The sequence below is a fragment of the Ambystoma mexicanum genome, chromosome 2p (genome assembly GCF_040938575.1).
Source record: "Ambystoma mexicanum isolate Mex_15411 chromosome 2p, UKY_AmexF1_1, whole genome shotgun sequence".
NCBI classification, from domain to species: domain Eukaryota; kingdom Metazoa; phylum Chordata; class Amphibia; order Caudata; family Ambystomatidae; genus Ambystoma; species Ambystoma mexicanum.
The window spans coordinates 902,969,937-902,996,849 of record NC_090923.1 but is presented as its reverse complement, the minus strand read 5'-3'; the positions used below and the strand labels follow the sequence as shown (position 1 = coordinate 902,996,849).

Below are 26,913 nucleotides of genomic sequence, written 5' to 3'. Positions count from 1 at the left end.
AAGTGCATCCGCCCTTTCATATCCACCCCTTACTGAACTGTTCTGCTCAATGCAAACATAATGCACATATAGACGTCTACAGATGGCAACAGTTATGCGGTCTCTGACATGTCTCTTTTGTGACATGGCCACAGTACCCACATGGCCGTGGTTATCAGTTGGTGCAGGAACTTCATCACGGGAAACATAGTGTTGTCAGCGAGTGATGCATATAGTTCTCAGTTATTCAGACAGGGCGATAAAGTCATGCGTGAAAGTCTCCAATGACTGGACTACACACATGCGCAAGTTGCGACACCTGTTCTCTCGTTCTCTCGTTTCATGTGGGCACGGCGGAACGTATTTGACACTCCTTCATTTTCATCCATCATTTGGTCTGATGTCACAACTACTGTTCTTGAAATGGCTTGTGCATGAGGTACCATTTTGTCAAATGGACAGATGCTTCTGGGTGGGGCATGTGCTGCTTTGGAACCTGTGGTCTGCACATGGGGTAGCTGTTGCTGTCATTTCTGGAATGGCACAGTCTTGCGTGTCTGCAGTTAATGCATCTTTCCACTCGATAGTGTGGCCAATGACATTCTGTTCAGTGGATGTGTGTAGCCAGGAAGTGAAAGTGCCCATCTCACAGAGTGAAGATCACTCAGCATTGATAAGCTTTCTTCCCTGATTTTGCTGCAAAGATGCAGAGCTGCAGAGATGCAGAGATGCAGAACTGCAGAGATGCAGAGCTGCAGAGATACAGAGCTGCAAAGATGCAGAGATGCAGAGAGGCAGAACTGCAGAGATGCAGAGATGCAGAGCTGCAAAGATGCAGGGATGCAGAACTGCAGAGATGCAAAGATGCAGAGATGCAGAGCTGCAGAACTGCAGAGATGCAGAGCTGCAGAGCTGCAAAGATGCAGAGATGCAGAGCTGCAGAGATGCAAAACTGCAGAGATGCAGAGATGCAGAACTGCAGAGATGCAGAGCTGCAAAGATGCAGAGCTGCAGAGATGCAGAGCTGCGCGTTTGACGGACTGCAGTGGGAGTTGAAGGGCCTTCAGAAATTCCCTCTTATGAGAAACAGTGATGATTTTACCGGGCAATATTCCCTGCACTGGAGGCTTGCAGGGTCTGGAGTGGCCACACGGGTTCATGTATCCTGGCAGCTTGCATACAACAGGTGAGTGAATGACGACTTTGGTTTTCTAAATTGAGCATGCAGTGAGCTTGAATGTGATCTGATGAGCCTATGACTAGGTGTGAAAACGGCATGTCGCATTTATTTATTTATTTTTACATTTATATTTGCGCACATATAGCCCAAGGGCATAGCGGCGCTGTTACTTGTGGGTGGCTTGGTCACAGGGCAGACTTATACATGTAATTCAGTTAGACATTTCAAATTAAAAACAGTCATGAGATACATAGATACATAATACATTGCAAGACAGGGTTTGTGCGGCAGAACTAGTCTGTGCCTATGTAAAGAGTAATGTTTTCACGGCTTTGCAGAATGCTAAGAGAGAGTCTTTTCCTCTCAGGGGTGGTGGCAAGGCATTCCATAGTAGGGCTGACAGGTAAGGGAAGCTAGCGCCCCCAGCTCGGGCTCTCTTGACTCTGGGGATTGAGAGCATGTTGGTATAGGGTGCTCTGGCAGGTCTTGTGGAGATTGTGGGGTGTATTCTCTCGGAGAGGTATGGTGGAGCAGTGTGGTGGATGCACTTATGGGTGAGAGCAAGGGCTTTGAAGAGGACTCTTTCTATGATTGGGAGCCAGTGCCCCTGTTTCCTGGCGGCTGTGATGTGTTCCCTTTTCAGGATTCCGATGGTAGCACGCAGAGCTCTGTTTTGTATTACTTGTAGTTTGGCCATGTTTTTGGTGGAGGTACCCAGGAAGAGGGCATTGCAGTAATCTAATCTAGATCCAGTAATAGCTCTTGCAATGGTAATACAATTGTCCTTGGATAGGAAGGGTCTGGCTGCAGTCATGAGTTTGGCGTGATATGCGGCCGAGGAGGTGAGCGCATTGACTTGCCTAGTCATAGTTAGATTGGAGTAAAGATAGATCCCCAATGTTTTTACTGAGTCAGCCACAGGGATTCTGATGTTGTCGATCATAAAGTGACAGAACTGCGAGTTGAGTTTTTTAAGTGTTTCCTTGAAACCTTCCAAAAGCAATTTGGTTTTATCCGAGTTCAGGCAAAACCCGTTGGCTGCTATCCATGCTTGGATAGTATTGTAAATGTCATTGAGGGTCTTGGAGTTGGTGTCATAGTCACCTGTCAGTGTGAGGAGGATCTGGTTATCATCAGCATAATTAGTGTACGAGATACCCAGTGAGTCGAGGATGAGGAAGAGGGGCTGTGTAAAGATATTATAGAGGGTGGGCGAAATGCAAGAACCTTTAGGGACACCACATAGATTGATGATAGGTGAGGCTGAAGCTAGGTCAGAGAAGACTTGCATGGTCCTTCCTTGCAGGAAGGAAAAGATCCATGCAGTGGCGGTGGGCGAGAATTTGGCTGTGGTAGCTAGGTGGTGGGATAGGACCTTGTGGTCGACAAGATCAAATGCCACTGATAGATCCAAGAGGAGGAGGAGAGCGGGCTTCCCTGCGTCTCTCGCATCATCCATTTGTTTTTTTAGGTCGAGTAGGGCAGTCTCGGCCCCATGTCCTGGCCGGAATCCGGATTGGCATAGTCCGAGAAGTTGGTTTTCCTCAATAAATTGTTGTACCTGTAGATAAGCTGCTTTGTCCAATATCTTGAGCAGGAAGGGTACCGTGGTAATGGGCCGGTAGTTAGGTGCGATCGGGTCGAGGGTGGGTTTTTTGATGAGGGGGCGGTCCCAGGCTTCCGTGAGGCATGAGGGGACTTTGCCGGTGGCAAAGGAGGCATTCACAAATGCTGTGAGAAAGGGGGTGAGAGGGGTCGCACATTCCTTAATGAGTGCGGCTGTGCAAATGTCACCTTTGCAGTTAGATGGCTTAATGGATTTCATGATGTTAGTCATGTTGCATTCTTTAATTTCCCTGAAGGAGAAAGAATTGGAGATGACTTGATGACTTGGGGGGGTGGTGGTGTTGAGGCAAGGGGGGATATATTCAGAGACTGTCTGGTTGTCTGTATTTTGGTTTGGAGGGTGTTGAGTTTGTCGTTCATGGCTGTTTGAATCCCGTCACACCAGGTCTTGTCTTTGTCTTTGGTGAAATTCTGTGGAGTGGGTGTGGGGGTCTCTAAGTCCCTGAAGATGGAAAATATCTCTTTAGTGTTGGATTGGGCTTCCTGGATCCTGGTTTCAAATGAAATGGCTTTGGCATGCATAATAGCTTTTTGTACTGTTTGGCCCTAAGTTTGAAGTCAAGTTTTGCTTCATCTGTATGGGTGGTTTGCCATAGGGATAGTTCTGCACGTTTCTTGGATCTTTAGTGCAAGGAGATCTGAGGTGAACCAGGCGTTGGTGTGACTAGTTGGTTTGGACTTCCGTGGTTTAATAGGTGCGATAGATTCAACTGCCGCTTTAATGGCTATGTCATAGGTGCGCACTATCTATTCCAGACACATCCCAGGCTCTGGAGTTGGACAATGGACAGACAGGCCCTGGGCTTCCTGCTAGTGAACCTCATGTACAGTGACATCTTTGCCTGCAGGCTTTATGACTTCATGCTGACCAGTGTGTCTGCAAGCCATTTATTTGGTATCCAGTGATAAAGTCGCCTCGCAAAAAGTTGCCAGGGGGCAGCACTTCCCCAAATGTGCACCCCCACGAAAATCAAGCATTGTCTCCAAATATTCTAGGACTGGAGGTAGAATAGAAAATGTTACCCGTCCTAGAATATATGTGTGAATGCTTTTATGGGTGCAGGGAAAAAAGACCCCCTACCTGGTGACTTTTTCCCATTGGACATTTTCACATAGAACCATTTTTTCCACCAAAAACAAGACGGTCTGTTGCATGCTGTGCACAAGGGCCAAAAGAGGCCTATTCAAAAAAATGCAAGAGACAAGTTGTGTGAGTCTGGGGTGGAGACAGACATTCGAATCCTGCCTGTGAGTAGTGAGATGGTTGTCAAATACTTGATGGCCCAATAAACAACTTCTGAAATGCTAAAGAGAGCGGGGGAGCGAAGGACTGATAGTGGAAAACAGAGCACTTGCTGGGGAGTGGACCTGTGCCGACGCATATTCTCTAAAGCTGCCGTTTATTTGTATATAAGATCTTCTGTGCAGAGAGCTCTGGAGAGACCCTTCCCTTAAAAGGAACGACACCTAATGCCAGCATCAATATAGCCTAAGATTTAAGGCAACAAACCGGACACACTCGTGTTAGACCACAAACATATACAAAGACAATTCTCCTTCCACTTTTTAGTGCCGCTGGAACTTTCCATATTAGAGGTTTATAGGATGCAAACATAAGGATGGCATTCTATATCGGAGGATGTTTGCATTTGCAAACTGAAAAGAGTGGGGGCATGGGCGTAATTTTAGGGGGTACAGGGGTGTTTGCCCCCCCCCAACTTTCATGGCACACTATTTTGTCCCCATTCATTTGAATGGAGCACCTTTTCTTCAGAGGTCATGTCCCAACATTTTCAGCAAAGTTTCTCCACTGAGTGGGGGTGATATGCACAAAGTCTGAAACACAGTGCAACATTCAAGCAGCAGCAGGTACAGACAGCGTTCCATATAGCACAGGATTGTCCAACTCCAGGCCTCGAATTCCAGATTCCATGTCAGATTTTCAGGATACCCCTCATTAACATTCATGAGAAAATTTGCATACAATAATTTTAAATGTATAGATAGTTTTCCTCTTGAATATTAATGAGGGATATCCTAAAAACCTGTCACGATCCCGGCCCTCGAACCCTGCAGTTGGACAACCCTGATTATAGCACATTCAATGAGCAAGATCAAGTGAGCAAAGATGGGCGGCGGGCGGAGTCTCTTCAAGTGGACACAGGTGAGCAAGCGGGGCTATCGGAGACAGAGAAATGAATGGGAGACTTTGATTGATAAATAGAGAGGGAAAGAGGGAAAAGGAGATAGAGAGAAAGGGAGACCTGAAAGGCACCAAGATGAAAGAAAGGAATGAGAGCGGCACTGTGAAGGGACAAAGGAGTAGCAATGAATGAGAGCAGAGATGTGAAATTAAATGACATTGGGACTCATTCCGAATGTGTTGGTAAATTGGCAGCAAGGCCACAGATTTTGCATTACATTCATTTATCGGTACAACCACTCAGTCCCCTTGTTTTTCCACAGGATTACAAGTGGTGGTGTGGTGATTCTAGTCCCAATGATTTGAGTCCTTAGGACTCCATGGGGACTATTGGCCGATTTACTGTGAGCGCTAATTCTGCACAGTAAATCCACCGCTTGGTTGCCTTAAAGTGTAGGATTTACGTCAAGCACCATGCTGTCTTGTCATTTAGAAGTGTGGTAAAAGTACCCGTAATTCCATTACCACCAAGAAAAGTGGCTGCAACAGAATTACTGCCACTTTTTTACTGCACAGCCAAACTCGTAATGAGACCCACAGACCTCCCAGACAGAAAGGTACAGATAAAACACAGCTCAGAAGGCCAGAGGTGAGTGGAATAGTCATCAGAAGAGAAAGATAGGGCTAGAGAGACACATACTGGCATATTAAAGACACACATAAGAGAAAGGGCAGGCACCTTTAAACGACCATTTGACCTGGTGCCTGTGATTGTGAAGCCTAAATAATATCGGCAGGTAGGGAAAAGAACCCATATATGCAGCTGCACATATCTGATACCCCTAAACTCGGAAAACCCAGCCAATATTTCATGCGACCTATTCCCATATGAGGGAGGTCCAACACAATGATCAGCTCTATGGGCATTCCATAGAACAAGCGCAGGAACCCCATTTTAGCTAACCATTCAGGAGCAACAACGTCTGCCACCCTTAGATAGAGTCATTAGAGGGGGTTAAACAATAAATAAAGAATGTATTACAATGTTGCTGACAGTTCTGTTGTTTTCCAAATAAGCAGGGGTATGTGGACTACACAGTCCCCAGAGCACTATTAGGAGAAGCATTATTCCTGTTTAGGTGGTGATCATAAACCCTATCTGTACCCGTGCATAGCATACCTGCTATTCCTACAGTAAGGAGATCTAAGGAAAAGTATAGCTGGCATTCCTTTTAAGAAAATATATTTGTATTGTGATATTGTTAAAAGCAAACCTTTCACAAATAAACAAGAAGTTAAAATGTCACAAATTAAAAGTTACTTGATCTATTTACATACCGAGTTTCATAAAAAACATTCACAAAAAATACAGGTATAAAAGTGGCATAATAGAAAAACGATTAATTAATTCATCGATATAAAGGGAAAAAATACAACTGTAAAGTATACAGCCAAGAATGATCAAAAAACATCATCTTTACACATCCAGGTGGTGTACCTAAAACAAGGGCATCTCGCTCTAATTTGATCAGACTAAGTTGGCCGAGAAATCTCAATACTGCTATTATGATTGATTTCGGTGAACCATCTACAATCCGGGGCTAAAATATATCTTCATCATATATTCTGACATTTCTTACAAATCTTTCCAGAAACAATTGCCGCTTTTCCCCTAAATGAGGGCACTGACAAAGTATATGTTTCAAAGTTTCAGACGAATTACAAAATATAGATAGAGCACAAATTGAATCGTCTTTACGTCTAATATTTAAAATGTCTCGTGTCTGAATCAGGTTTACTCTGAAACGTGCAAACTGTGGCCTCCAATACCTATTGGGACGTTTTATTTTTAAATATAGGAGTAAGCAACCACACTTTTTGTGGTTGAGGATTCAATCTTGGTAAAGTCTGTATTTACCAAGCGCCTCCTGCGTGGTGATCTAACCCCATTAACACATTTTACCATTAATAGTGGCCGGCGTCTGAATCAACGTTTCATAGCCACAATTTAAACAGTTTAAAATGTTATTGCATGTGTCACCCCATTGATTAAAAATATCATTTTCTTTTCACATAAGCAGACTTGGTAAGACCACAAACAAGGAATCTTTCGGGGGGATAGAATCTTTCTAAAAAGCAGAAGAGAAGGATGCTCCACAGTAATCTTGCTTTCAGCGAGATAAGGCCACCAGCTCGCATCTTATCACCACTCAAGGAACGCAATGTGGCAAAGATAAGACGCTCCTCCCAAGGCAGGCGTTCACTGCCTCTAACTCATTCCAATCAAACCACAATATGGTTTCTAAGCAATACATGATTTTTGGGATGCCCTTTGCAGTATAATATTTTATCACCTTCTCTAAAAAGAATTGGCTATATCTAACTAGAACCTTCCTCATTTTCGGCATACGTTTTCTATTCACCTTTTCCTATATGTAATGGGGACCTATAACCTGAGGTTGGGAGGGAATGCGGTAGCGAGAGACGTGGATCCTGTAATCAATGGCTAACTTTATGAGTAGAGCCTTCAATTCCTTCCTGAAGTGAATGAGGAAGGTTGCCATCCTGATGTGCACTGGAATGCTGGCCATAGTATTGGACCGCAGCACCAGGAAGCGATGTCAGTGCTTATTGGTGTTCCATTAGCCTATGGAAAGTGACCGTTTTTCGGCATTACAGATGGAGAATTAGTGTTCACTGCCTTGTAGGTGGTGCAGGCTATATGGAAGATGATGCTGGCTTGGGGTGATAAGCAGTGAAGCTCTTTGAGGATGGGTAAAATGTTGTCACATTTCTTTGCACCTTTGGTAAGACCTAATGCAGCATGCCAATTAGCTTCTTATTGGGTGGGTCAGGAACAAGATGGATCAGATGAGATTAGATTTGTACTCACAGTATAAGTAGGCCACACCTAACAGGACGGCATTGCCACTGTATAGGTGGGAAAGGACAAGGGCCAGTTTGATAGTTCTCAAGTGTGAGGATGTGATGAAGGTCTTGAAAGTGCGTGTAATATCAGGCTGAATGTGCAATTTTGAAGATGTGTGTCTTGAAGAGGTGGTTGCTGTGGATGGTGACTCCAATGAGTGGCGGCCGCTGTGTAAGTGTTTGAGGTGAACAGATGTAAGTATAGATTCAAATTCCACACTTACATATTTGACCTATAGGAGGCCAGTGACAGCGCCATTTTCACAGTCTGCTGGCCAGGCGCCTCATGCGGATGGGGTACTGGCCATAAGCAGCATATTTTTATTTATGTTTAAAGAAGGAGCGGGCTCTGAGCTGATGCCGTGGTAGAGCTTTGTACTGAGAGACCATCAGGGTGACGGCGGTCTGGCTCCACTGCCTATCGATCTGCTAAATTAGGCGTCATGTGACTCAAGACCCTGGGGCTCTTTACAGCGGTACCAAGGGATAGTAGACCAAGGGAAGCTATACCATGATTCTGCAGCCAGGGACTCTATGGCCTGTCAATTTACAGCATGGGGACACTGCAGTATGGCATGCAACACCAGAGGACTCATTTAGAGCATCTCTCGCCCTGAAATAAATCACACCGAGACCACAATTCTGTAGTCGGGAGTATCCGAATGAATGTGAAACGGGTGGCTACTTACGTGGGCGGAGAGTCGGACGGAGGATCATCTCTAGGGAAGAAAAACACAAAAGACATTGTAAGTGATCACCATCACAAGCGGCATCAAGGAACCTCAGATTTGAGTTTAAACGACCATCAAATTGACATCACGTGAGATTTTTGTACCAAACTGTACAGTTTATTCCAATAGGTCAGAACTAATATTTGCTCAGACACTACTATCTTTTACAGGTAGGCCACAGTCTTCATACATCAATCAACCATGCTGACTGCTGTCCATTTCTGTCTAGTTGCCAAATCTCAAAGTTCTAGAACTGTAACCATTCACTCAAAAACTCCAGAATGAATTAACACACAGAGGTCCCAACATATGCACTGCACCTGCCTTGAAAGCGACTCGAGACCTGCAAGCATTGTGGAGCATTTGCAGAGCGGCGATGGTTGAGTTGTTTATACTCATTGCTCCTTTTGTTCTCTTTACAGTTGTCATAGCACAGGTGCTGAACTACCACTTTCTTTCATTGGGGGTCATTATGACCCAGGCGTTAAGGGGTTAACGGCGCCGTAAAAGGTTGCGGCGCCGTTAACCCCTTAACGCCTTACTACGAGGTCCCTTTGTGGCTCCCGACCTTAACGGCTGGTTCGGGACCCGCAAAGGGACCTTAAAGGTAATTACGGTACCGCAATTTGCGGTACTGTAATTACCACCTTCCCCTTTCCCATTGGGCCCTATGGGGTAAAAATGGGAATGGGGAAGGGCCAATGGTAAATGGGGAATGACCGCCCCACCAACCTTGGAATGGGGTGGTAATTCCCCATTTCACCATAGCAGAATCGGTAAGTTACCGGCATTAACCATGGCGCTAATATTGCCATTGGTTAACGCCGGGGTTGTAATGAGGGCCATTGTCAGTCTTTCCTGGGAGAGAGGGCAAGACACTTTTCAGGGAGTTCACACCTCTTTAATTGGTTTACGGTTGGTAAATGTTTGTTGAAGATCTTCTTTGACTTCTTGATTTGCCTCAGCGGACATCCCTCGACTCCAGCGAGACCTCAGCCACGACGACTGCAGCCCCTAAACTGTTTCACCTGGAAATAATCCTGCAGCCTTTACAGCCCGTGCCCGTGAGCAGATTCGACCTACACTGCGCACCTTTCAGGCACCTACATGCACCCGAGCCCCCCAGATGGAAGACCGCGTTGCTGCCTGACCTTCCAAAATGGCCGGCGCAACGCGGCATGAGAGCGAGGCTCTCGGTTGCTAAGCAACCACAATCAACATATCCAGATGCGCCCCACCGGCAGGCGGAAGCCGGCGGCGGAACAAGGCCAGGATAAAGGTCATCGCCCCCTGTTTGCCCAAGTGAGTGACCCACCTCGAGGCAGTCACACAGGTTGGGAGGGCAGGAGCCCTTCTGCCTCGTGTGCCCCAGCGGACATCCCTCGACTCCAGCGAGACCTCAGCCACGACGACTGCAGCCCCTAAACTGTTTCACCTGGAAACAATCCTGCAGCCTTTACAACCCGTGCCCCTGAGCAGATTCGACCTACACTGCGCACCTTTCAGGCACCTGCAAGCACCCGAGCCCCCCAGATGGAAGACCGCGTTGCTGCCTGACCTTCCAAAATGGCCGGCGCAACGCGGCATGAGAGTGAGGCTCTCGGTTGCTAAGCAACCACAATCAACATATCCAGATCCGCCCCACCGGCAGGCGGAAGCCGGCGGCGGAACAAGGCCAGAATAAAGGCCATCGCCCCCTGTTTGCCCCTGTTTGCCCCTGTTCGCTCCGGTACGCAAGCTGACTACAGTCTACCAGCGGAATGACCCACCCCAAATTACCTCTCATGGCTGATCCCGAGCACCAATACGAAGGTGAGTACCAACGTGTATTTCAGCCATCCCCCTACTCCAGGCGCAAGCGCTTACTATTGCGCTGCTACTCGAAGTTGCGACCCAGCATCCCCGCCTCCATGTCTTACCGCAACAGCCATATGGGCATCAGGACCTCCTACCACCCCAGCAAAATATCCTGCATGCACCAACAGCCCAAAACCCACAAGGAGACACTTGATAAACGTCTCCCCCCCCCACCCCGCCACCAGTCATGCGCCAATTGGAGCCCCGCTCCTGCTGAACATTACCTCGGAAATCGCCTCTACGAAAGTAAGCCAATCCTATGACCTATCTACTCCTGCCCAATATGCATTGCCACCCGATATGACTTTGGGAAATGTTCTTACCGCCGCATCCTACCTTAATGTTTATAATTGTACCACTGCCAGCAAACCTAGTTTGCTGTAGGCACTGTTGATACCGTCGCATCCTACCTCAATGTTGATAATTGTACCACTGCCAGCAAACCTAGTATTGCTGTAGGCACTGTTGATACCGTCGCATCTGTCAGGCTGAGAGTTATCCTGTGTCCGCGGAAGCTGCTGAACCCCCGACAATCCCCCTGAAGTGTAATCCTCAGAACCCGATAATTCTCGGCTCTGTTAACTACACCCCAAAGGGAAAGGGGGAAGTGGATAACATAAGAAACACCAGGCTGGCGACGTTCTGACTAGCTGATGCAGAACCTGCAGTGAATACATAAGAACATACAGAATCCTCAAATTACTTTAATACCTTTAAGTTATGAAAACTTTATATCCTTAACTAAAATGTAAGAATCATACCTGGTTCTTCTCTTTTAAGATCTTAGAGAAGATTGGAGTAATAGCTGATAAAATCTTTCTACCTTTCTTGTGGCTTTGAAAGTCTTGAAAATAACAGCAACTCCTTTGATTATTGAACTCTTAAGAACCTTGACTCTTGCCTTATAAACTGTTAATGTTCCAGTTAAGAAGACTTAGATGAATCCTGTTCTTTCTTCTTAATAAATAGAGTTCATAGTCTCTTGAAGAACTTGCAAACTTTTCCAAGTCCGTTGAAACCTTTTCGCGCACACGCGCAAAAATTTACCTGTGCAAAACACGCGTTGAAGAAAACACACGCCGGAGAAAAAACACGCGCTGAGGAACACACACGCTAAGAAAACACGCGCTGAAAAAAGTCACGTAGCAGTCTTTTCTTACTCTCGCGTACATGCGCTTTAAACACCCGCGCTATGAACACACGCGCTATAGAAATCACGTAGCAGTCTTTTCTCGCGCACACGTACTCGCGCTATGACTACACGTGCAATGAACACACGTGCTTTGAACACTCGCGCTGGAACACACGCGCTATTGAAATCACGTAGCAGTCTTTTCCCGCGCCCGCGTACTCGGGCTATGACTACACGCACAATGAACACACGTAACAGTCTAACATTGCTTGCGCGCGTTTAAAAATTTGACATTGAACTATAAACAGAGTAACATCAGTTCTTCTTTTGAATTTTCATTTACAATCTCCTAAAGTTTCTAATGAATCTGAGCAAGATTTACATATCCAAATAAAGTCAATTAGCTTAAGAATTTTTTCTTCTCCAAAAGAACTTCCAGAAACACTCCTGCGAACCTGAATTCTTCTCCTGAACAACCCCGCATAAGTAGCCGCTCGACTGCCAGGATTTGAAAGTTCAAATCCACTAGGCCCAAGACTTCAGCAGGAGCAGCTACAGACACATCCTCTCAGCTGGGGTTACGACGATGAAAGGTAGAGAGTGACAGTTTAGAACGTTCATTGTTGTCCTGCAGTTCTCTCTAGCCAATCAAGGCTTCTATTGTAAAACTCCATCTTGCCTTGGGCCAGAGCCAGGAATCTGTATAGAAAGGTCAAGGCCAAACCCACACAGAAATAAAGGGAAATAATTAAGGGGAACCTAACAGTAATTAAAGGCAACCTGATGACAGTAATTAAGGAAACCTGACAGCATCCTACCTCAATGTTGATAATTGTACCACTGCCAGCAAACCTAGTATTGCTGTAGGCACTGTTGATACCGCTGCATCCTACCACAATGTTGATAACTGTACCACTGCCAGCAAACCTAGCCATCTTAAATGCTCACTCATTAACGCACGCTCCATCAATGCTCATGCCCTAGTGTCACGTCTCCCAGTGTGCCCATTACTAGGCAACCCACTAGGCAACCCACTAGGCAACCCACGATCAGCCCACATTTACCTGGCACATTTCTCACTGCGCATCAGGGCACAAGGAAATGACCTTCTGTTCAACACTGGAGAAGGGTGACTGGTTTTGCAGGTGTTTTCTGACTTTCATTGTCCTGGCAACTCCCGTGGAAAATTTCATATACCTTACAGCACCGCCGAGGAACACGGCGTTTCATGCGTCAAGTGAGATGAACTGCTGTCAATCACGTTTATCCTTTGCCATCACGTGATTTTCCGCGCTGCTTCGTTTTTGCATCATGTGACTACAACTAACATTCAAAAGCGCCGGAAACCATGTTGGCAGCGCTTCTCAGCTGCTTCTCGTAAGGACTGTTTGGCGTTATTGTTTTCATCAAGGATTCATTGGCTCTACGACCACGGACTGTTTTTTGGATACTCTACTTCTTCCTGGCTTCATCTGTTACCTTTGCCCTGGAACTTTTCTTGCTTGGTTCTAAAGGTATTCGACAATGCAACTTCTTCACGGGTGGCTCTAACGAACTATCCCTTGCTTGGATCTTGTGCTTTGAACTGGTTTCGACCCCATCACGTGTTTTTGGACTCCTCTTTTGGACTCTTGTTGTCAACCTGCCCAGGTGTGGAATTACCAGCCTAGCCTCTTTGAAACCCGACCCACTGTCTCTGCTGATTGCCCCTATTGCATTACAACCTGGCCCACCGTTCATCTAGGTAAGCCTTGCTTCAATCAATTCCTTATTACTGTGTCCATATTGCATTAGTGTGATAACCGTCTATTGCCTTACAGCGGTCAAAGGGGTTCTTCCGGCGTTTCCTCGTTCCAGTTGACGGCTCACTACACCTGTGGCCTCAAAGATTGCACATACAGTATTTGGTCATTCTGCCTGTGTGGTACTTGGGGATGGAGGCATTCCATAATCGGCACGACCATCAAGATCAGAACACCTAGACATCCACGACCTCATATCTACACAAGACCTTGACATTCTCATGATAACTGAATCCTGGCTTCATGAAGCCTCAGGCCCTGCACTATCTCTAGCCCTACCACCAGGTTACACCATCATCAGGCAAGATCGCACCACCCTAGGCGGTGGAGTAGCCATTATAGCCAAAAATACCCTTGCAATCAGGAAGATAGACAAAGGTAACAACGAAAACAGTGACTACCTGCTTACCAAAATTAAAATATCAGACCACTGCATTATCACATTGCACCTCGTCTACCGACCACTTGGTCCCATAGGTAATTTCCAGACCACTCTCACTGACCTCCTCTCCGATAACCTGAAACACACCACCAAAGCCATACTACTAGGTGACCTCAACCTAGGTCTCTATGATGCCAACGATCACTCAGCCAAAGCACTCAACACAGCACTCGAAACTCTCGGGTTTACAAACACCATTCCAACACCCACACGCATACAAGGTCGCTCCCTAGACTGGATAGCTCAGCACAACTGCCCTATTTCCATCACCGCCAATACATCCATCCCATGGTCAGACCACCATCCCATCCACTTTAACATCCCCACTACCAGGAATAACAAAACGCATGAGCAACCTCTGCCTAAAGCACTCACCAGAAGCTCCAGGCAGCTCACCAAGGACAACCTTATCCCATTAATAGCCGGACGGGCATTCAGACCCCCTTTCTCAGCTGATCCCGAGGTCCTAGCCAAATCCTACAATAAAGCCATTAAGGCAGCTGTTGAAGCCATTGCACCACTTAAACCACGCAAGGCTAAACCCACAAGCCATACCAACGCTTGGTTTACCCCAGACCTCCTCGTACTCCGCTCAGAGAAACGAGCAGCATTGACCCTCTGGCAAACCATGCGCACAGAGGAAGCAAAACTCAACTTCAAATCCAAATCAAAAGAGTATAAAAAAGCTATAATAAGAGCCAAAGCCACTTGCTTCGAAGCTAGAATTATAGAGGCACAATCTAATACTAAATAAATCTTCTCGATCTTCAGAGACCTAGAGACCCCCACACCAACACCACAGAACTTCACCAAAGATAAAACCTGGTGCGATGAAATCCAATTAGCTATGAACGGCAAGCTCAACACCCTCCAAGCTAAAATTCAAACAACCAGGCAAACACTCAACATCCCAACCTCCAACATCATACCGCCACCCTCACCTATGGCACCAAACTCCTTCTCCTTTAAGGAAATCACAGAATCAGATCTAATCAGCATTATGAAAACCATGAAACCATCTAACTGCAAAGGAGACATATGCCAAGCCACACTCATCAAAGAATGCACCAGCCATCTCGCCCCCTTCCTCTCAGCCTTTGTAAACGCCTCAACAAACAAAGTCCCACCATGTCTGAAGGAAGCCTGGGTCCGTCCTCTCATAAAGAAACCTTCCCTCGACCCAAACATACCCAACAACTACCGACCCATCACCATCACCACGGTCCCTTTCCTCCTTAAAATATTGGACAAGGCGGCAAACCTACAAGTACAAAAATTAATTGAGGAAAATAGACTTCTTGGACTACGCCAGTCAGGCTTCCGCCCAGGTCACGGGACTGAGTCGGCGTTACTTGACCTAAAAAACCAAATGGACGATGCAAGGGACAAAGGGAAACCTGCTCTCCTCCTCCTCTTAGATTTATCAGCGGCCTTTGACCTCGTCGATCACCAAGTCCTATGCCACCACCTCTCCACTACAGCCAACTTCTCCAATAATGCCACAGCATGGATCGCCTCATTCCTAGAAGGGAGGACCATGCAAGTCTTCTCAGACCTGGCATCAGCCTCACCCACTATTATCCTATGCGGTGTTCCACAAGGATCATGTATCTCGCCCACCCTCTACAACATTTTCACTCGACCCCTATTCCTCATCCTCGACTCCCTGGGTAGCTCATACACTAATTACACTGACGATACCCAGATCCTCATCACCCTAACAGGAGACTATGACACTGAGTCAAAGACTCTTAACTACATCTACAACACAATTCAAGCCTGGATGGCAGCAAACGGCTTATGCTTTAACTCAGACAAAACTGAACTTCTCATAGTGGGCTCTGAAGAAACACTCAAGAACCTTGACTCCCAATTCACTCATTTCATCGTTGACAACATAAAAATACCAGTTGCAAACGCAGTAAAGACACTAGGTGTCTATCTAGACTCAAATCTAACAATGACCAGACAAGTTAACGCCATTGCCTCAACAGCAACCTATCATGCCAAACTGCTGACAGCAGCCAGACCCTTTCTATCAAAGGATAACTGCATCACAATTGCTAGAGCCATAACAGGGTTAAGACTTGACTATTGTAATGCTCTCTTCCTGGCACTTCCTCCAAGAACTTATCTAAACTTCAAACGATACAAAACAGCGCTCTTAGAGCAGCCACGGGAATACCCAAGAAAGCACACATCACGGAGGCCAGAAAACAGGCACATTGGCTCCCAGTAAGAGAAAGAATTCTATTCAAGGCACTTGCCATCACACACAAATGCATCCATCTCACCACCCCACCATATCTCTCCGATAGGATGCACCCCACTAGATCCACCAGGCCTACCAGAACTCCCTACACAAACCTGCTCACTACCCCCAGAGTCAAGAGAGCCAGAGCAGGTGGGGCAAGCTTCCCATACCTAGCTGCACTACATTGGAATGCCTTACCCCCACCACTGCGAGCTGAAGTCTCTCACCTAGCATTCCGCAAAGCGATTAAAACCATACTCTTCAACTAAACCGCACCCATGACTGTTTACTCTCTATGTACCCGCTATTGGATTATCTGTAACCTGCCTACATTACACGTAAGTAACCCTATGAAACTAAGTATGCCACCTATATGTAACAGTATGTACCCGCTATTGCATTATCTGTAACCTGTCTACATTACATGTATGTAACCTTTATGAAACTAAGTATGCCACAAGTAACAGTGCCATAATGCCGTTGGGCTGTATGTGCGCTATACAAATGTAAAAATGAAAATAAATAAATAAATAAAGTACATCATCATAATGGATGCACAAAACAAAGTCCTTTAATCTCAAGTATTTGGTGGCCTAACTTGTCGCACTGCACTGTCAGTTAAAACCAATACTTGGAAAAGGTTGTTTACAAAGGTCAAGGCAGAGGCTGTGAACAAAATGGATGTTACAAACTCCAAGGAGCACTGGGATGATTTGTGCCGCAGAGTAAGAAAGAAGGCACCTCATTACTGAAACGTGGAAATGCAACCGCAAGTGGCAAGTGGTAAATATCGGAAGTGGTAGATTACTCTTGATTCCAGTAGGAGTGAATACCCATAGACCGAAAACAAAGCAGTCTGCTGGTTTTCCCCCAATTTAATGAATTACTGCTGCTGATTAAATTGCCAACCCTGGTAAAACAGTACCACCTTCAGTCCCCATCACAGAAAAGTACAATATCTAAAATGGTGCTGTAATTATCAGCGTATGGCAGTGTACAGTATTTGTGGTGAAAAGATATTTATTTATGTATTTATTTATTTCCATTTGTAGAGCGCGCCAAACCAAGAGGTATCTATTGCATGATATGGATGAGTAGGCATAATCCAATATAACAGTGACATGGATGATGCAGCTTGATAGAGTGAAGCTACAGGTCTTGTGTGAAGTTGCAGGTTTTCATTTTTTTGCGGAAGGAGTATAGCAAAGGGTCAGATCTGAGCGAAAGGGGTAAGGCATTCTATTGTTTGGCCGCCACTACTGGGAAGCTGCGACCGCCTGCTTTAGCTCGTTTGAATTTAGGCGTAGTGAGGAGGTGGGAGGTGATGGCTTGGGTGGGTCTCTCAGAGTGGGGTTTGGTCATTTTGTTGGTGAGGTATTTGGGGGCTGTGTTAGCGATGCACTTGTGTATGAAGAAGAGGGTCTTAAATTTGATGCAGTTTATGACGGGTAGCCAGTGGGCAGTGCGTCTAGTGTCAGAGATCTGTTCTTTTTTTGGGATATTCAGTGCTTCTCTTAGGGCGTTGTTCTGAATGATTTCGAGTTTTTTGGTGGTTTTAGTGGAGGATCCTGCAAATAGAACATTGCAGTAATCTAGTTTGGACAGGATTAGGGCTCTAGCTAGTGAGATGCAGTTGTCAGGAGTTGGGAAGGGCCGGCACGTGTTAATGAGATTGGCTGTGTAAGCAGCTGCCGAGATCGTTGCATTGACTTGTCAAGTTAGGGATAGCGAGATAGTCCCCTAGAGTTTTCACTTCCTTCAGGATGATGATCTGGCTCCCCTCTATGGTAAAGGATTTGTACTCGCAGTGCAATTTGTTTAGTCAGGATTGGGACCCTACCAGTAGGAGCACTGTTTTATCGTCATTGAGACAGAGTTCATGTTGCGCCATCCAGGCTTGGATGATATGATAGATTTTATTGATGGCGTTGGCATCCTCAGTGTGATTGCAGGAGATGGGCATGAGGATCTGTGTGTCATCGGCATAGTTGGTGTAGGAGACACCTTGATTGTCCAAGAGGTCGGATAGGGGCTTAGTGAATGAAAATGTTGTACAGTGTTGGTGAGACATACAAGCCTTGGGGCACTCTGCAGAGGACTGGGGCTGGTGTGGCAGCCGCTATGTTAAAGAAGACCCTCATTGTGTGGTTGGAGATAAAGGAATCAATCCAATCTGTGGCTTGGGCAGGGAACTGGGGTGCGAAGGAGAGGTGTTGGCAAAGGATTTGGTGATTTACTAGATGAAATGCAGTGAATAGGTCAAGTAGCAGTATGATGGCTAGATTCTCATTGTCTATGATCTCATCCATTTGGATTTTGAGATCTAGGAGTGCTGCCTCAGTGCAGTGTCCGGGACGGAATCCAGATTGGCGTAGGCCAAGGATGTTGTTAGCCCATAGATGCTCCTGTATTTGTAAGTAGGCTGCTTTGTCTAGTATTTTAAGGAGTAAGGGGACAGTGGTGATGGGATGGTAGTTAGTGGGGAAGTTGGGGTCTAGGGAAGGTTTTTTTAGGAGAGGGGGAACCCAAGCATCTTTCAGGTTGTTTGGAATGACCCCTTGTGCAAAGGTGTTGTTGAAGAGTGAGGTTATGAATGGTGCTAGTTCTGCAGCACATTCTTTGATGAAGGGGGCAGGGCAGATGTCGCTGTGGCATCTTGATGGTTTGAGGCCATTGATCATTTTTATGGCCTCTTGTATCGTAATGGTTCTCAATTCAAATAGTTTGTTTTGGATGGGAGGGGGGGTGGATGTGGGTTGGTTTATTTGGTAGGGATAATTTGACTTTTTTGTCTGTAATTTTACTTTGTGGTGGTGTGGTCTTATTGAGTAGCACCTTTTGGATGTTGGTGCACCAAGAGGAGTCCTTATGGCAACTTTCTGGTGGGGGCACAGGGGATTTTAGCTCACGTAGTAGGAGAAAAGTTATTTTGAGCCAGTTTTGGCTTTGGCTATATGCTCATCGTAGGTGCGGCTCTTCGCCTGGATGATAGCCAGTATGTAGGTTTTGGCTGCATCAAGGAGCTTGTTTTTATTATCTTTTGATGGTACAGACTTCCACGTGGCCTCTGCATTTCCTTTGGTGGCTCGTAAGATTTTCAGGTCAGGTGTATACCAGGAGTTTAGGTGGGCTCTGGGTTTAGGTTTGTGGGTACTTAGTGGGGCAACATTGTCTATCGCTAGGAGGAGAGTTTGATTATATAGCTCCACCAATCGGTTGCGGTCGTGGTCTGAATGTTGACAGTTAGTAATAGGGTAGAGCATGGGGAGCATATTGTCAGGAGTGATGTTACGTGTGTTTCTGGATTGTGAAGCAGGAGCCAGTTGCGTTGATGCTTTGGCTGTAGTGTATTTTGGAATAGTAAAGGTGATGACATTGTGGTCAGACCATGGGTATGGGTGGTTGGAGGTGATACTAGTACTGCAGGTCATGTCTGCCAGCCAGTCTAAGGTTTGGCCTTTGTTATGTATAGGTAAGGTAATTCGTTGTGTGAATACTAATGATTCCATTTTGTTGGTTACAGTTTTTCGCATTGGTGTCTGTGGGGTCATTGAGGTCTAGGTTAAAGTCTCCCATAATAATAATTCTGGAGGAGGGTTTGGCATTGTTACCCAGTAAGAGGGTGATATCCTCTTCTAGAGATAGTATTCGGACAGGTGGCCTGTATAGGATGTGGATGGTAAGTGAGGCAGCATTAGCAAAGGAAAGTTTCATGGATAGTGATTCTCCTGAGTGGAGAGTTGTGCAGTTCTCATAGTGTCAGGTCCTTTTTGGCTATGAGTGTTATGCCTCCTCCTTTGGTCAAAGGTATGTCGTTTCTGAAGATGGCGTAGCCCTTTGGGATAGCAAGTGAGAGGGCTGGACCGGCAGCTGCATGCAGCCACGTTTCCGTGACGGATAGTAGGTCAAGTTGGTTGGAGGTGATGAGATCTGAGATGTCGGTTGCGTGGGCTAGGAGTGATCTTGCGTTTTTTAGGCCAGCATAGACGTTTAAGGTGGAATACTTATTGTTTGCGTTGTTTACAGTGGTGGGTGTGTGGGACTTATGACGGGGGGTTTTGTTGTGGGCTAAGGATGCCAAATTGGGTACGGGCACTTGTTCAGGTACTGGGGGGGATCAGGACGTGCATTGTGATATTGGAAGTGAGGTCAGTTGTGAATTGCTCACATACAAGGTCTATGGCAGGACTCGCTGGGCAAAGGTTGTGCAGTGTCACAGCGTTGGGATTCGCAGGGCAAGGGTCACGCATTATATCAAGAATGGGGATCACTATGCAAGGGTCGCGCATTGAATCAGCAGTAGGGAACGCTGTGCAAGGGTCGCACAGTGATTCAGTGGTAGGATTCACTAGGCCAGGGTCACACACTGAATTAGCAGTAGGGTTCACTAGGCCAGGGTCACACATTGAGTTACCAGTAGGGATCACTATGCAAAGGTCACACATTGAATCAGCATTGGGGTTCACTAGGCCAGGGTCACACATTGAATCAGTATTGGGGTTCGCTAGGCCAGGGTCACACATTGAATCAGCAGTAGGGGTCACTAGGCCAGGGTCACAAATTGAATCAGCAGTATGATATGATATGGCATTTATAACGCGCCTATACACAAGTGTTTCACTATGCAAGGGTCACACATTGAATCAGCATTGGGGTTCACTAGGCCAGGGTCACATATTGAATCAGCATTGGGGTTCACTAGGCCAGCGTCACACATTGAATAAACATTGGGGCCAGGGTCACACATCATATCATCGGTGGAATTCACTAGGCATGAGTCATATAAGGTATGCACACTGGGATTCTTGACACATCGTTGTCACTTTTTACAATTTCAAACATGGTGGTACCATTTTTCGAGCAAGGTTTAATCATTGCAATGTCAGCGGGCTCGTGCCGCTAGGTCGCCTGACTGTAGTTGGGGTTGGCCGTGGGGGGATGCTCTTACATGGAGCTTTGTGTTTGGGCATTAGTAGCAAGTATGCTGTTTCTTGTTGTGGCAGTTAGATCGTTTTTAGTGAGGATGGGTGGTGACGGAGAGCAGTATGCCAGGGGTTAGTCTTGTGCGAAGGCTCTTTGTAACTTCCTTTGCTCAGCGAGGCGTGCATGCATAGGCGTGTGACGACCCAATGGCCTTGCTGTGGATTTTCTGGAGGGGTGGGGGTAAGTCTTGGGGGCTTTTGGAAAGGCAGTCCATGTAGTTAGACGTGTGTTGCATTCCTTTATGGTCCATGTGTTAAGTGATACGTTTGTCACTGCGACCAAGTGTGGTTTGGCTTTACTCGGCGGCAGAAAATTCATCAGCGCACCTGGTAGAATGGATAGTAGGCGGTGGAGGGGTTTGGGCGGGCAGAGCGTCAGACATGCGCAGGTTCCGGATGAGCAACCACTTACCTGGCAGATCATGGAAAGATTTATGTGTTGCCTCTTTGTGGCCTTCCATGGCCTGCCAGGGCCAGACAGGCAGCTCCCTCATTGGAGGGTAAGTGCAATAATGCAGTCAATCAGATATGATGAAGGAAGGTCTGCTGGCCTCGCACGTGTGCCTTTACGGCGGCGGCCATCTTAGGCTGCCCTCAGCTCTCTCGGGCCGGGCTGCAGTAGTCTGCATTGCGTACCCACAGGGGCGTTTTGGGGGACATTTGGGTCATCTGGGTTTGTTGCTGGGGAGTCTTGTGGAGTCTTACCTCCTATTCCGTGTCTTCAGTGTGGAAGCAGCATGGCAGGATGGCAGGTAAGTGAATACCCATTGAAATGCAAATGCTTGCAGCTATTTCTTTGATCAGCAGTCCATCGCTTTACTTTATCTGAGCTGTGCTGTGATTTTTGGTTTTTTGTTTAGCAGCCTTTTTCTGAGCACCTGCCTTCTTTTTCCTCCTGCTTTTTCTTTTCCTTTTCTTCTATGTGGTTGCTAGAGCAGTATTTTACTACGGCTGGTGGTATTGCAAAATGTGGTGCAAGGTACTGAAAGCTAAATCATACAGGCAGCGGGCCGATGGAGGCACCCCTCTTGTTATTTTTTACTGGTTGGTTTTGCCACAGACATATGCGGGGGGAGAGGCCCAACAGCACTTTTCCCCTTAAAGGCATGGTCTAGTAAACATTTTTATTGTCCCTACGGGTCGGCCATGTTTTTTTAAGCCTAAGTGGCTCGATTTTAGAAAACTTTCTTATGGACCTTACCCGAGTTTTCGTCCATTAAACGCACGCGAAAACAAGCACCAGGGAGACGCCATTTTCTGTTAATCCTATCTTTTCCCCCATCGCCCTGGCTGACCTGCTTTTGCGGCACTAAATCAATTCCCCGCCCCCTGAGCCTGTCATCAGCAGACTTGTACCGCCCATTTCCCAACGCCAAAGCACGTCTTGTGTCAACATTCGCTGCGCTTCAGCTAATGACGTGTCGCCATGGAAATGGCAGAACGCCTCTTTCCTCAATAAGTATAAACAGACCGTTTCACAACACACAGCAGCAGATTTTCGATTCCATTCCTCTCTCTGTGTTACTTTGAGTATTCTGCGACTCGTTTCAGTGCTCTGGTCAGCTACCTTCGCCGCTTGTAGCCTGTGTGAACAGATACCAGTACCACCGCTATAAATTATTTTAGTTTGTTTAACACACAATGGCTACAATAATGCCCTACATGTACGAGCCCGAGTATACCGAGGAGGAACTACTGGAAAAGGAAGCACGCGAAAACGATGGGGATTGGGACAGCAGTTGGCAGGACGAATCAACAGATGAAGAGCCTGGGCCTAGTCGAATGGACGGCGTCTCCACCTGGTGCACATGCAATCGGTGCAAGCTAATGCCAACTGAGGACGAGAACTGCTGCTGCCGAGAAAACTCGGGATGCCTGGCCTACATTTCGGAAGGCGAGCCACGACCGCAATGCATCACCGAGCTGCCAGACTTCAGGGCAGCCTGCCTCACACGGGCCGTGTTGAGAATAATGATGGTGCTTATGCACGAACTTCGCGCAACTGTTTGTCCTCGTAATCCGAGTAACAAGTAAGTATATTCTGCTTGTCATGCCACTCCTATTTCATGTTCTTCTACTATATCCAAAATTACATCTACATATCATTGTAACGCATGTAAGTCGTTCAATAGTGTGCATTGTCTAGATAGCATTTGTCCGTGCAGAATGCCATTAGTTACAAGAATTGTCATTGACAACAAACGTTTATTAAACTTATCTTGGTCATTTAAAAACAGTTTGTTTCATTCCTTTTCACAGGTGGTACAGGCTGGTGGCCTATCGTTCCTTTACATGGTGGCTCCACGGGAGGCTTGGGCACCGCGTTCGAAGAGTGATACCCGCCTGTGCCGTTCGTGCCATTAGATAAAAGTTCCCGAGTGACAGCGGTCAGTACAGGGGATTTTCTCTCGCTGTGCTGCAACCTGAACTGTACAATGTTTAAAGTCTTGTATTTTTGTGTCATCAAAATAAGATACAAAATAAAACACCACATATATTTTAACAACGGTTGTTTCGATTTTTTAAATGAATCAAGTGTGTCTCCATTCAAGGATGGACGTCAGACATCTGTGCTCCGAATGGGTGAAGGTCTGGTCGCTGTGAAGCAGGGTGGTCACTATCTATCTAAGCTAACATATTCTCGATAATGCATGCACTAAATAACACTTGTTCAAAGTCTTTCAGTGGGTTATGTCTCTATAAAAGTCACACATATGTCTATACTAACAATTACCATTGGAATTATACAGGCCTTGGGTCTTGACCACTATAATACACCGGTTGAAGTGTGGGTCTGTGCTCACAAGAATCTCCGGTATGTGGCATTTGTTATTGATAAGCAACGATATACTATCATTGATTTAAAGACGATGTACTATATATTGATATAAAGGCGGTTTGCGCCGGTGGATGCGCACTGGCATGGGGGGCTGTCAGGGGCGAGAAAGGCCAAGGTGCCAAACTACATGTGCACTTCAAAAGGTATCCCACGCCAAGGGGCCATCGGTCACATGGCCACCTCAGACCCCGTGTCTCCAGCCAGGCCTCCCCCCCCCCTGCAATCCACATAAGTGTGTCTCCATTCAGCAGTCTTCCTGTGCCTTATCTGCACGCCCCAGGCCCATCCATCCCACCCCCCTGTATGAAAGGCGGTTCACGCTGGTGGATGCGCGCTGGCATGGGGGGCTGTCAGGGGCGCGAAAGGCCAAGGTGCCAAACTACATGTACACTTCAAAAGGTGTCCCACGCCAAGGGGCCATCGGTCACATGGCCTCCTCAGACCCCGTGTCTCCAGCCAGGCCTCCCCTTGAAGCAGGCCGCCCCCTGCAATCCACATAAGTGTGTCTCCAAGGGGCGTGGCCAGCGCTGATGGCGTAAAGACGTGTCTGTGAGGAGCTCCCGTCTCGATCCTGGCCTAGATTCTTAATCCGATCGATATTTTTGACCTGAACAAGATCCAAACCCATACTCCGGTGGGGGAAGCGACTCTGGCCCTGCTCGGCGCAGGAACGAAGAGAAACGGAGCCGGCGTCCCTGAAAACGCAGCACCCGAACTGGTACCCCCGGGAGAAACAAGATGGCGGACGGCGCCGAGGCCTGAAGGAAGAGCAGTTTAAGCCGGCAGCGAGGCAGCGGGGAGACGGTCCAACGGGCGCTGCCTCCTTCGTCGCGTCGAAGGAGTCCCTGTGAATAGAGCGGAAAGACCCCAGTGGAAACCAAGCGCAGGACCGGCCGCCCTTGGACCTCCCTCCCCCCCAGAAGCCCCCGAGCGCACAGGAGAGCCTCCGCATTACCCAGGGGAGCGAACGGAACTACATCCGAGGCCCTGGGACCGCTGCAGAGGAGACACAGGTGGTGAGCAGACCGCTGCCATTTCGAGGGAGACCCGTCGGTGAACTGCTTGCCGCTGTCGTTACAGCGAACTGCACGGGGCCCTCCTCCCTCCCTGAATAGGCAACTGAGCGGTTGAAAGGGGAACAGTCCACGCTCGGACGAGCCGGAAGACTTGTAGACCCTAACCCAACACCGGGGAGCAGGAACTCGCCCGTGCCGCAGACAGCAGGGCCCAGCAGGGTTACAGGACAGTGGCCCAGCGCGCTGAGAGATCGCAGAGCACCCCATTGCCCAACTGGGAGAATACCCTGTGCAGGAGCGTATACTTAATTGCACCCCCCTGTGTTCTCCGGTGCCATCACTGACTATCACTGAGCATCACTGCATAACGCTGACCTGTGAGGCTCACCTTGTTACACACTGTCTAAGGGCTCATATCTGCCGTCACAACACTAGGAAGGACTAATGTCTACTTCACGAAACAAAAACAGGGGTGCAACAATCATGGACTCGTTCTCAGGGGCTAAACCTAAACAGCCCAGCCAATATGAGATCCCCACACAGACGGAACCCCCTGCAACAGTTGATGACCCCAGCAACGCCCAAGTGCTGCAGGCCATTGCTACACTCCAAAAGTGCATGGAGACCAAGATAGATGAACTCAAGGTGGACATGCAGCTCATCCGCCAAGATGCCCGCAACCTAGCAGAAAGAATAAACACGGTGGAAATAAATCTGCAGGACACCACAGACACTGCCAAGGACTTAAAGCACAAAGTTATCGCACTTGAGAAACAAGTGGCTCAACTCGAGGTGAGGTCTGAGGAAGCAGAGGGAAGGGCCCGCCGCAGTAACATCCGAGTCCTTGGCGTTCCGGAAGGGATGGAAGGTACTGACCCCACGGAATTTATTGAGTCCCTATTAATGCAAGAGGTTGGAGCTGGCAAGCTTACACAGGGATTCTCCGTCGAGAGAGCCCACCGCTCCCTACAGAAACGACCCCCACCGGGATCACACCCACGCCCGATGATAGCCAAGATCTTAAACTTTCGCGATAGAGAGACGATCCTCAAATTCTCGAGGGACGGAGGCGAGATCAGACGCAATGGCTCCAAGATCGTTATCTACCCAGATTATACCCCGCAAGTGCAGCGCGCCAGGAACTCATTTATACCTGTCAAAGCCCCCCAACTGCGGAAGCTTGATCTTAAATACATGCTCCTGTACCCCTCGCGCCTTAAGATACTATACAAAGGCAAAGCTGTCTTCATGGATTCTCCGGCAGCAGCCACTATGTGGATGGAGCACAATAATTTGGCTGAGGGAGAAGATCACGCCTTGACACCCAACGGCTGATCACAAACAGATCTCTTTGCTGTAATGATCAATTAGTTCTTTCAAGGACGGGAGCTATATGGACTACCCACGGACATTGTCACAACCCACCCCACCCCAAGCATGGCTGGCCCATGGCCAACACCACATCCGCACCTCACGACCCGGATCGGCCAATGGGTAGCGGAAGCCCCCGAGCGTTGTCCTCCCAGAACGGCTGCTGGGGGCAACACACAGTTATCTTTCATATTCGATCCACCTGTTCGAGTGGAAGTTAAATTTGTTCATAAGTCTCCGTTTAATACATCAACACAACAATCATGGTCAACAGGAAGATTACAATGCGCATTGCTGACGGCCGACCCAGGGGGCAATTGCTCAGCACACGAAGCCGGCTTGAAGACGGACGAGACTGCCATGAGTTCAGCGCTCCAACTCCTCTGCCACCATCATGTCTACACGCCTTAAGATCGCCACTTGGAATGTGAGGGGTTTGGGTACCTACTTACGCCGCAACAGAGTTAAATCCTATCTACACAGGAAGAAGATAGGGCTGGCCCTATTACAAGAAACCCACTTAACCAAGGAATCCACCGCGACGCTCCAATCATACTGGGGTGGACAGGGGTTCGGGTCCGCCTATTCTAAATTCGCAAGAGGGGTGTTCACTTGGATCAGCCCTCACATC

At 47.3% G+C, this 26,913-nt stretch overlaps 1 protein-coding gene across 8 annotated transcripts in view; it reads right to left on the bottom strand.

The window, feature by feature from the left end:
- LOC138565957 (uncharacterized) overlaps positions 1-26,913 on the bottom strand; it is a 1,066,445-nt gene that overhangs the window by 291,735 nt on the left and 747,797 nt on the right. For 7 of the 8 annotated variants that reach the window (XR_011301733.1, XR_011301735.1, XR_011301737.1 and 4 more), the window contains one exon: positions 8,546-8,575. The exons of the other annotated variant lie outside the window; for it this stretch is intronic. Coding sequence is in view for 4 of the 7 variants with exons in the window: in XM_069643053.1 (XP_069499154.1) it covers positions 8,546-8,575 (30 nt within the window). In the remaining 3 variants the exon portion in view is untranslated. The remainder of the gene's footprint in view (positions 1-8,545; positions 8,576-26,913) is intronic. 8 annotated transcript variants of the gene reach the window in all.